Genomic DNA, 11393 nt, shown 5'->3' with positions numbered 1-11393 from the left:
TACTTACAAACATAAATACACTGTGAAGAGTTTTCACACAAAAAATATTCAAATATTCTTCAAAATATTTAATAAACTCTTGTCTCCAACTGCTCTCATAGATTGTATTTGAGATATTTTTTCTTTTGTTTGTTTGTTTGATGTTGTTTAGTATTTCAGATGGTGTTTATTTATTTTGTTTCTGTGTTTAGTATTTGACATAGTTTTTATCTATTTTATTTATTGTTTAGTATTTCAGATAGTTTTTATTTTGTTTTTTGTTTATTTGATGAGAATTCTAAATGAGTCGAGATGACGCTTTTATTCTGAAGATACACCCGCCGGAAATCGTCCTCGTGTTATTTTGAGTAAAAAGCGGCCCGTGACAAACAGGTGCTGGACAGGAAGTCATCGTTCAACAAAACTCAACTGTCGCTGTAGTGAGTTTTCGTCTGAAACTCTGCCGATACTGTTGTTACCGAGCGGGATTAAAAGATAAAAATACGACAAAAACAGCGCCAAACATCAAAGATGGCGGAGGAAAACATCTTCTTCTTCGTTCCTAATTTGATCGGTGAGTTTTTACCGCCTGAACCAACAGGAAGCTAGCTGAGCGTTAGCTGAGCGTTAGCTCAACCTTACAGTCGATGCTGCTGACAGAAAATCATCAGAGTCCATTAAAAAGGGCCAAATACTGTCGATTATTAACAAATAACGTCACCCATCTGTCTAACTATCATCTAACGTTTAACTTTAATATCTGATTACCCTGTCATCATCAATGATCGATGGTAGTGTAATCGATAATCCAGTGTTTTCCATTTCTGAAGAGTCACCAGAGCATCACAGGAATGAGGATCAGGAATCTTATTCCAAATTAAGTTTATTTTCTTTTTAATTTGAATTTATTTCATTCATTTGTGTAGGGACAAGTGTTTATTATGAACCAATGCTACATAACAGCATCTATAGCCTGAGATAACTGCAAAGCTCTTCCCTGAATGTGCATTTAAATACATAAAAACAGTGATGGAAGAAGTATTCAGATCCTTTACTGCAGTAAAAGTACCAATACAGCAATGTAGAAATACTCCATCACAAGTAAAGATCCTGCTACAGTAAAAGTACATAAGTATTATGAGCTTGATGTAGTCAAAGTATTGCTGTAAAAGTACATAAGTATTATGATCTTGATGTAGTTAAAGTATTGCAGTAAAAGTACATAAGTATTATGAGCTTGATGTAGTTAAAGTATTCAGTTTATTATGATATAAAACCTAAAAAACATTATATCATCACAATTATTTGATTATCAAAAATAGTTACTAATTCACTTTCTGTCCATCGACTAATCATTACAGCTCTAAATCCATTGATCAGAAATGAATCTGAAGATTAATTGATAATGAAAAGTTGTTGCAGCCCTGGTGATCGATTAGAAGATCGACAGATAATGAATCAGTAACTATTTTGAAAATCATTTCAGTCATTTTTAAAGCAGGATTTGAGGCTTTTCTGTGTCGTACATGACAGGAAACTGAATATCTTTGAGCTTTAACACACTATAACAGACATTTTTCACTATTTTCTGTCATTTTATAGACTCTTTTGGGGGATACAGATTTCATTTTTGGGAAGAAGTATCTGTTCTTTATTGTAGCCTTTCAAATAAAAGCAAAGTGTCCAAAACTAATCAGAACATTTTCGGACCAACTTTCCCATCCAGCAGATGTTTTCTGGCTGAGCTTCGTGTCAGCTGTTCTCTGTTTGTTCCTGCAGGTTACGCTCGTATCGTGTTGGCTCTGCTGTCGTTCTACCTGATGCCCTGCTGTCCGTGGCCCGCCGTCTTCTGCTACCTGGTCAGCGCGCTGCTCGACGCTTTTGACGGCCACGCTGCACGAGCGCTCAATCAGTGTACGTATTAACTATAGATGACGACTGTCAGTGTGTTTACATGCTGTTAAATAACCAGGTTACAGTTCTCCAGAAAAATAATCCTGTACACCAGAAACCTGTTTTTTAGGTTTATTGAGAACATATTAATATATTTTTATAATACAACATATTAGACATTCTCAGGGATAGAACAATAAAAACCTGGACTTATTATTTAAAGGTACAGTTTGTAGAGTTTAGTGGCAGAAATGCAATATAATATTCATAAATATGTTTTAATTAGTGTATAATCACCTGAAAATAAGAGTTGTTGCGTTTGTTTTTTTTTTACCTTAGAATGAGCCTTTATATCTACAGACGGGAGCAGGTCCTCTTCCACAGAGGCCGCCATGTTGCTACAGTAGCCCAGAACAGACAAACCAAACACTGGCTCTACAGGGACTTTTTGCGAGTTTCGTGGCCACCGTAGTTTTTCCTACACACTTAGAAGAGCGGTGGGGGGGGATTCACTGTTAGATGCCACTAAATCTTACACACTGTTCCTTTAAAGGGGAGCAGCTGTGTGAAAGGAGAGATCATTGGTCAGCTGATGATTATTTTCATTATTGATCATTTTCTCGATTGTTTTGTCTATAAAATGTCTTAAACTTGAGGCTGTACTTGTGTATTCTCATCTACAGTATATTTCTTTATGTTTATCTTGTTATACATATATCATTCTCATACACACTAAACAACTTTACATTATTAATTTGTCTCTTTCTTCAACACAGCCTCCTGTGAGAAATACGATTCATGTCTCCACCCGGTTACCGCAGCTACAGTAAAATCAGGCGCTCCTGCAGAGCAGCCGCCCCGCACTAAACTGATATAACAGCTACTTGAGTCTCGCGTTTAACCTGTAAGACTCGTGTTCTTATGCTGTTGTTCATCATTTGTGATGTGAAAACATCAGATTTTCACACATTTGGAGAAATAAAAGTGTGCGTCCTGGTTTTAGTTCAGTTATGAAATCCAAGCGCAGTACGGAGCGTCTCTGCTGATTGGCTAATCGTCCTGTAGACGTCTAAATAAATCCGTTTCCACTGCTGAACATTAGATGTTTTGTTAAATGAACACATAAAGTCAGGAAGCAGCGTTTTTTGTCGTTAATGAAGTTGAAATCAGTGAGCAACGCTGCCACAAGAAGCTCCGACTTCTACAGTTTATCATTAAAGCTGCTGAACAGGAAACTGACTCTTGTGTCCGCTCGTGTTTTCTTGAAGCCACCAAGTTCGGTGCGATGATGGACATGCTGACAGACCGCTGCGCCACCATGTGTCTGCTGGTCAACCTGTCGCTGCTCTACCCCTCCTACACCTTCCTGTTCCAGCTCAGCATGTGTCTGGACATCGCCAGCCACTGGCTGCACCTGCACAGGTGAGTCTTATATAAATATTCCCAAAAGGTCTCAGTAGAAGTGACTCATATCTTTAGAAGATTTTTATGGCCATAAGTGGAAAAATAAATTATTACAAAACACCAGAGGAACCGTCCTACCGCTGCCCCTCTCATTAACATAATCAATTCTGTTTGCTCAGTGGAAAAATCACTTTTACCCATAAACTGTAAAAACATGGACGTGGCCACCATGATGTCACCCACTGGTTTGTGATCTGCCATTTTGAAGCCTCAAGTTTTGCGATTTGACCGTCGCCATCTTTGATTTTTAGGGCCAGAAGTGACTATACTTGGATGAGAGGGTGCAGCTGATCATAGTGCTAGCTGCTAGCTGCTAGCTTTTAGCTTCTAGCTTGGTTACATGGATTTATTATAAGAGCTGGATACCGGACTAAAAATGGCGCCCATTCAGTCCTATAGCTCGCCTGGCGCATACACCAAAAAAAGTTTCTAGCTTCCGGGTTTGCTTCCGCGTTGTGCGGCCCAGGAAAGTTTGACAAACATAAAACCTCCATGAATCAAAAGTTCATAATAGAAAGAGTCATAATTGACGTTGTTGTTGTTGTTGTTTGCAGTTCGAGGTGTTAAACAGACGTCTCTGTTACAGTGGTGGTCTATGGGGGAAATGCTTTTTGGGCCGCAGGGAAAAAATGGCTGCAAGGCAGAGCGGCGGGGCCCCATCCAGCTCTTATTATACATCCATGCTCAGTTACAGTCTGTGGTTAACTGTGATAATGCTAATGCTAATTTTTGCTAGCCATGTTTTAAAATCCACCAGTGATGCAGCAATAAACTGTCTCCTTCCTCCTGATCACACGTTTAACTCACTGCTGCCGTCTCCAGATATCAGCGAGCTTTAGTGTTTCTTTGCTTAAATGTCCTGTCATGTCTGAATGATAGAAATCCATCACTTCAACAGATGGATCAAACTGAATATGTCACATATTCCATGTGTGAAAAGGAATACAAGAATATTTTCTGCCTCAAACAGTAAAAAGGCATCAACATGTTTCAGATAACGCAGGCTAAAAATACAGATTGTGGGATCATGATGACGATATAAAACTCTGCAAATACAATATCCTGATTTACTAAGTGAGTCATAATCTTTATCTGCTGCTTTATCTCTTTTCTATCGTTTTCTCTCTCAGCTCAACAATTAAAGGATCAGCCAGTCACAAGACCATCGACCTCTCCGGCAACCCGATCCTCCGGATCTACTACACATCAAAGGTGAAGAGCTTCTCCGTCAGTCATGTGTGTCGTTATATGTGCAGTTTAAGATGTCGGTCTGAATAAGAGCCTGAATCATTTCTATTTAAAGGTAACAAAGGCAATCTGAAGAAAACCTGCAACATTTCTCTCAACACATCACAAGTCTGAGTTTCAGCTCATTGTTTATCTGTTCTGGTTCACTCTCAGCGTCTCATAGCGTCATTTTAAGAGAAAAAGCTGTAAAAAGCCACTGTACACTACCTGCTCAGCACCAAACGGCAAACAGACACAGTTAGCTGTAGACTAGCTGGTGAACATAGTGGAGCATTTAGCAGCTAAAGAGCCAGATATTTCCCTCAGGAGTTGGTGGAGAGTAAAAACAGAAGCTAAAAGAGAGTGAATATTAGACTTATATTCACCAGGTGGACAGAAACACGACTCCACATGAATGATAATGTTGCTCCGTAACTGCTGGATGTGGAAATAAGCAACTGTTTGCTAACATGTTAGCAACAAGTACTTTATAAGCTGATAATATGACAGAAGTTGTGTTTACACTCTTCTACTGAAAACAAGTGGACAAAAAAACAGCTTTAACCAGATTGAAACTATAAAGGACCAAGAATAGAACTCTGAGGAACCCCAGAAGTTATTATTGACATTAATGAATGATAATGTTGCTCCGTAACTGCTGGATGTGGAAATAAGCAACTGTTTGCCAACAAGTTCAACATATCAACTTAAAGCTGATGTCTGTGTTGTGTTCACTAAAAATGACCAAAAAGTTACTGCAGGTTTAAATTGTAGATGTTTGCTTTCACATAGAAACTTTGACTATATTTAAACCTCACAGACAGTATTAATTGTAATTCATTTAATATTTCATTTGTTTTAAATCTCTTTGATTTGTCCCTTTTATGTTTTCACTGTTCCCATTGTGAAGCACATAGTTTAGCATCTTTTTATGTGAAATTTGCTATATATATAATAATCATAATTTTAGCATGGCTGAATAGATGAATATCCAGCATGTGAGCTAACGAGGATCTAACAAGAGTCCCAACGTAACGTTCAGTGCTCGAGCAACGTCGCACGTTTAGAAAACAGGCAGATAAATTCTCTCTGTAATTAATTAAATAATTAATTAAAGCTTCAACCACAAAAAAATATTTAAAATACAAGTGAAAGGAAGGATGTGTGATGATACCGTTCAAAGGAAGAGCTGACGAAGTTCCTATTTTGAAGACGTTTATTAGACGATGGCCATCGGGTCCATTCCATGTACAAAGATGGTCTGGGCACCGTACCCCTGTCGGTGCATAGCTTATATGGGGTTACACATCTGTATCTTATCACATGAATAACATAGGTTTTCCATGGGCACTAATTCAGTTGGGAGCCCTCCAATCAAGTGGTTGACAGCTACCTCACAACATATTATGTGACACAACAAACCACATCTGGAACAGTTCCAAACTTGACCATGGATCCATTGTTTGTATTTCTAAGGTCCCTCCGAAGGGCTATACCATGTTACCTAAGGGGACATGCAGACTCTAGAATGTTTATGTCACATGTCCAACACCCAAAATCAGTAAAGTACATAGGGTCAGATAAAAATCATACTAACAACAAGTAAAAAGAGTTTCTCTGTGCAGCTGAATGAGACGTCAGAGAGAAAAGACCAAAGCTCACTGATTGATTTTCAGGTTTTAATCGTGCAAACAGATGAACGTTTGAGAAAACCGAGAACATTCTTCTTCTTTTATATCTTTATTTTCTAACTCGCTGCTGTCGTCCAGATAACAAACATCACAGAGCATCTTTGTGTAACGTGTCCTGCGGTGTCTGAATGTCATAAAGCGTCACTTTAACAGACAGAATAAAGCCGGCGGCTTTACTCTGAAGACAGAAACTGAAGCGTGTTTGTCTCCTGCAGCCGGTGCTGTTCGTCATGTGTGCGGGGAACGAGCTCTTCTTCTGTCTGCTCTACCTTCTCCATCACATCGAGGAACCTGCAGGTAAGAAGCTTTTTTTCCTCACATGATCTGCTGGAACGAACCCGTCACAAGTCACAGAAACACAGAGTCATATTTATCTTCTTACTGCTGCCTCACGGCTCTCACTATAGAAATAATTGTGTAAATTCAGTATTGTAAGCAGGTCATTGACATTATTTAAATATATATGCTGCAGGGATGTCACATGACTTTATAAATTGTTAGAAGACCAAAAAGCCAAAAAGAAAAAGTTAATAAAGTGTTTTTAATTATTTCCTCTTCTCAGAGTTGTAGCCTAAAGTCTCACATAATAAGTAAAAACAACATCAAGGCTCTGTTGTGCAGCAAAGTTGAACTTCTTACAGTTTTTGCACAAGTGTCTACACTCGTTCTGGGGAATTAGTTCACATATGCTACACGTGGTAGTGTGTATGTCTCTATTACCTAACAGGGTCTCAGAGTAGGAAGTCACTCCTGCACGAACAAAGTGTACAAATGTTTCTTTTAGGGACTAGAAGTAAAAACATTTTATCAACTTTCTTAACTTTAGAAAACATGTCTCATCACGGCCGACGGTTAGGAGACGGCGTTCAGAGATATTCTATGATGTTTTGGGAATGCTGGATGACAATAAGCTGATTTAAAGATGCTTAAGACAAAAAAACAAATAATATTTGAGAGAGATGTAGCAGAAGACACAGCTGTCAATCACAGCTGTCAATCAACGCCCACACAGCAGACGTCAAAGCTGCTGTAAGTCTTCAAATCTTATTAACGGAGCAATAATTTCCAAAATGACCAGCAGCACATTTATTAGAGGGTCTGAATTTACAGATTGAGACCAGAATGACTCGTTGAAAACAATGATTGACTCAGTGTTTCTGGAGAGAAGTTGATGCTTTTTCAATGAGAGTCAGTTGGAGCAGCTAGCAGCCGTCTCTGTGTGTTGACTGTGTGTGTGTGTGTGTGTGTGTGTGTGTGTGTGTGTGTGTGTGTGTGTGTGCGCGTACAGCCTGGATCTACTGGCTGCAGGGACTCTGCGGGACCATCTGCCTGCTGAAGTCCGGCATCAGCCTCCTGCACCTCATCACCGCCTCCCAGAACATGGCCGCCCTGGACGCCGCCGAGCGAGAGAAAGCCGCCAAGAAGCAGTGAGAGAGGAGTCGGTGAAAAAACACGCCACTGTTTTTTTTTTTTTTTATTTATATTTACTTGTTGACTTGAACTGCAGCGACTTAAACACGGTGTTTGTTCAGCGAAGCCAGAGAGAAAAGTTTTATGACCAAAATATCAGATCAGAAAATTCCAAATCAGGCAGAAAGAAGAAGAAGAAGAAGAAGATCGTCTCCAGTAAACATTCATTCATCTACAGTAAACAGGAAATCTCCATATCACCATAGAAACTGACATTAGAAACAACAGATAAAAGTTTCTTTATCAGCTATATTTCTCTATATTAGTGTCATTTAATATAAAGATATTATTAATGTTATTTTAGTGCTATAACAGTTTGTCACTTATTTGGTCCGTTGATGGACATAAAACTGAAAATGAAACTTATTTATTATAATCAGTGAAACGTTTTCAGCCGAACATGTCGATCAGATCAGATTCAGCGTCTTCATTGTGACAGTTTGTTTTTTTTTTTTTTCCTGTTTTATGTCATAAACTGAATATTTATTCAAGCAAAACAACATTTGAAGACGTCAAAGGGAACTGTGAGGAACATCAAATAACTGTTTGATTAATCTATAATGAGAATGATCGTTAGCTTTAGCCCTGTTTTTGATTATTTTATCTTTTCATACATGTTTCTATTTTGGAAGTAAGTTAAAAATGTTTTTTTTATTGTGCAGCAGACGGTTTACTTTTTGTCTAGATGGTTTAATTATTTAATTTTTGTTGCAGGGCTGCGAGTAACGATTCTTTTCTTTATCGATTAATTTGCTTTTTGACTGTAAAATGCTGGTTATCATTCACCACATGTCCTGTTCAGTCTTTATGTGTCATGTTTGTCACATAAAAGCTGATTTTTGGCATATTTGAGTAAAAAAAAAATGACTAAAATAATTGTTAAATTATTAAGATAGTTGCAGATTAGTTTTCTGTCCGTCGACTAGTTGTTACAGCTTAAAGTTTTAATGATCTTGAATGAAGCTTTGCTCTGTATTAATAATAATAATAATAATAATTATATGACAATACAGGAGACGGAGCTAAAAATGTGACGATTGTTACTCGACCTCAGGATCCGAAATGATTCTTTAATATCTCGACGTCAGCGGCTGCTGCAGGTCCTGTTAGCATTTAGCATTTAGCATTCAGTAACGATGGTGAGTTTGTGAAGGGAAATATTCTCTCCGTATGAGAGTAAAATTAATTTCTAGAGCAACGAAGGCTGATGTTTTGTTTTATAATCTGAATCTTTCGACATGATTTGATTTTAAAGCCTCAGTTTAGTTTTAGTAGCACTTTGTTTATCCTGATGTTCCTCATCTGATGTCTGAAGATGAAACACATGACAATCAAATCTATATTTCAAATTATAAAAAAAAAAAGTCAGAGACGATATCTGGTAAATATTAGTAAAAGTGAGAATCATTGAAAAGTATTTTTACAGTAAATAATGTTCTGAAATTGATGACCAGTCAACACAACCAGTGTGTGACATCAAATACAACCAAATGTCTTAAATTATCTGAATATTGTAAAGAGTTTATGAGTTGTAACTTAATTAATGGTGAATAGATCATTTAATGATGTTTTTAATTCAGTTATAAGCCGTTAATATTCAAAGAACTGAAGTTTCTGGCTGGTTGTCTCCAGTCAGAAATGACAGTTCTGTTAAATTATAAACATAATAAAAGTTTCTTACAATAATTCATAAATAAATGTTAATAATAATAATCTGAGACGTCCTGCAGATCGTTTACAGGTCAAACTGTTTCCTGCTGGAGGATAAAAACCAACACTGATCCATAAAACGTTAGTAAATGATGTATTAACCTTTAATAAAGCAGCTGGTTATAAAAGTTAAGTGACTATAAAGCCTCGTTCAGACTGATGTACGTCTGTAGAGCTGATCAGTTATAATTACAGCTTCTATTATTATTATTATTATGTTATTATTATAACTGCTCAGTGAACTTTTTCCTTTGATTAAAAAAATGTCTTTGCTGATCTGACAGACGGAAACATGCCGACAGCAACATATCAGCCTCGTTTTCAGCGGATATTTGTTTACGTTTTGGCTAAAAGTCGTGAATCAGCTGTTTGCAGCGTAACACAGACGAACTGATGACGTGCTGATTCTGCAGCCTCGTGTTTCCTCTGGTCAGATCCCGTCGTCTCTCCGCCGTTAAAACGCCTCCATGAGCTCAACTACGGAGGAGCACAGTGAACATGTTTGAGCTGCAATAATGATTATTTTCATGATCAATCTGTTGATTGTTTTCTCCATTAATCGATTAGTTGTTTGGTCCATAAAATATCAGAAAATAATCAGCAGATTCATCGATGATATTTTCTTGTTCATCTCGGTGTATCAGTACAGCGACAAGGCTGCAACTATTGATAATTTTCATTGATTTATTTGCTGAATATTTTCTTGATTATCTGTTTGCTAAATGTCTTTAATTTCTTTAATCCCAAAATGACGTCTTCATACATCCTTTTTTGTCGCGACCAACCCAAAAATATTCAGTTTACAGTCAGAGTTTGAATATTTCTTTCATGAAAAAAATGACTCAAACAGACGAAGCAATTATCAAAATAGCTGCCAACTAATCAATTAATCATCACAGCTCTATAATATTTGACTTCATCCAGTCTGAACGGAGTTTAATTAGAATCTGCTGCTTCACCTTCTGCATTCAAACAAACTATCTGTAACTTTTCTGGGACAACAGCTGCTGTTTTAGTGTCTCCAGTCAGCTGATCGAACATAATTATCCACAAGCAAAACCTGCCTTTTATTCCTCACTTTGTTTTTTTTTGTTTTACTGTTAATTTTCTGATTTGACCAAAACAGCCGAAGCTTTCACTGAGTCCATGCAGATAACATCCTTTTTATTATTATCACAAACAAAAGCAAAAAGTGTTTCTGTTGAAATATTCCTGTGTGTGTGACGTCCGAGCCACTATCTCTGCTGTTCTTACATGTTCATTTCTTGAGATTCCTGCTAATAATTTTGATGTTGATTAAACGGTAATTGTTGCACTTAGAAGGATCAGTTAGTGCTTTTATTTTGACATATATGACTTTTATTTTGTGGTAGAAGAGTCAATTTAGGAACAAATAGAAAGTTATACCTCACGTGAAGAGCACCAAGTATTATCGTTTTGTGGTTGTTGCGTTGTACGTTTTTTAAAGTCACTGACCACATGTGTGTGTGTGTGTGTGTGTGTGCAGCTGATGGACTACTGTAAAGCCAAGTTTCAATGCAGAATGTGTGAAAGTGTTGAAATATAAACAGTCGCCTCTTGTTTTTGATGGAACTTATTTCCTAGAATGTATTATTATAAAATACTGATGTTTATCAGCAGGATGCAGCAAAGCCAAGTCTCATGTTATATTTAAAAAAATATATATATTATTGGTAGTAGTTTAAAATATTTGATGGTTATTTTGTTTGCAGTGAAAGTGGTTTGAATTTACTGTAAAATCAGCTGCAAAATAAAGACGATGAAAACAAGATTTCTGAATAATGTTTGTGTTTGTCTTTGAGAAATCTTATAAAGCTTTAAAATGATATTTAAAGCCTTAAATATCAGTCAAATATAGTGTTTTATGTTGTGCTTTGATGAAATTTACAACGGATGTTCAAGGTTCAAGGTTGTGAAAATCATCTAGTTGTGAGCTGA

The 11393-nt window shown here is 37.1% G+C and overlaps 1 protein-coding gene across 1 annotated transcript; it reads left to right on the top strand.

Annotated features, from left to right (window-relative positions):
- The first annotated feature begins 352 nt into the window (after positions 1-352).
- cdipt (CDP-diacylglycerol--inositol 3-phosphatidyltransferase (phosphatidylinositol synthase)) lies at positions 353-11226 on the top strand. Its single transcript, XM_042393407.1, has 6 exons — positions 353-553; positions 1759-1893; positions 3141-3294; positions 4467-4548; positions 6470-6551; positions 7543-11226. Exons 1-6 carry the CDS (start codon positions 511-513, stop codon positions 7683-7685), a joined length of 639 nt encoding a protein of 212 aa, XP_042249341.1. The 5' UTR covers positions 353-510; the 3' UTR covers positions 7686-11226.
- Positions 11227-11393: the final 167 nt, after the last annotated feature.

Source organism: Thunnus maccoyii, chromosome 18 (genome assembly GCF_910596095.1).
Source record: "Thunnus maccoyii chromosome 18, fThuMac1.1, whole genome shotgun sequence".
Classification (NCBI taxonomy): Eukaryota; Metazoa; Chordata; class Actinopteri; order Scombriformes; family Scombridae; genus Thunnus; species Thunnus maccoyii.
This window is presented reverse-complemented; position numbering and strand designations above follow the sequence as displayed.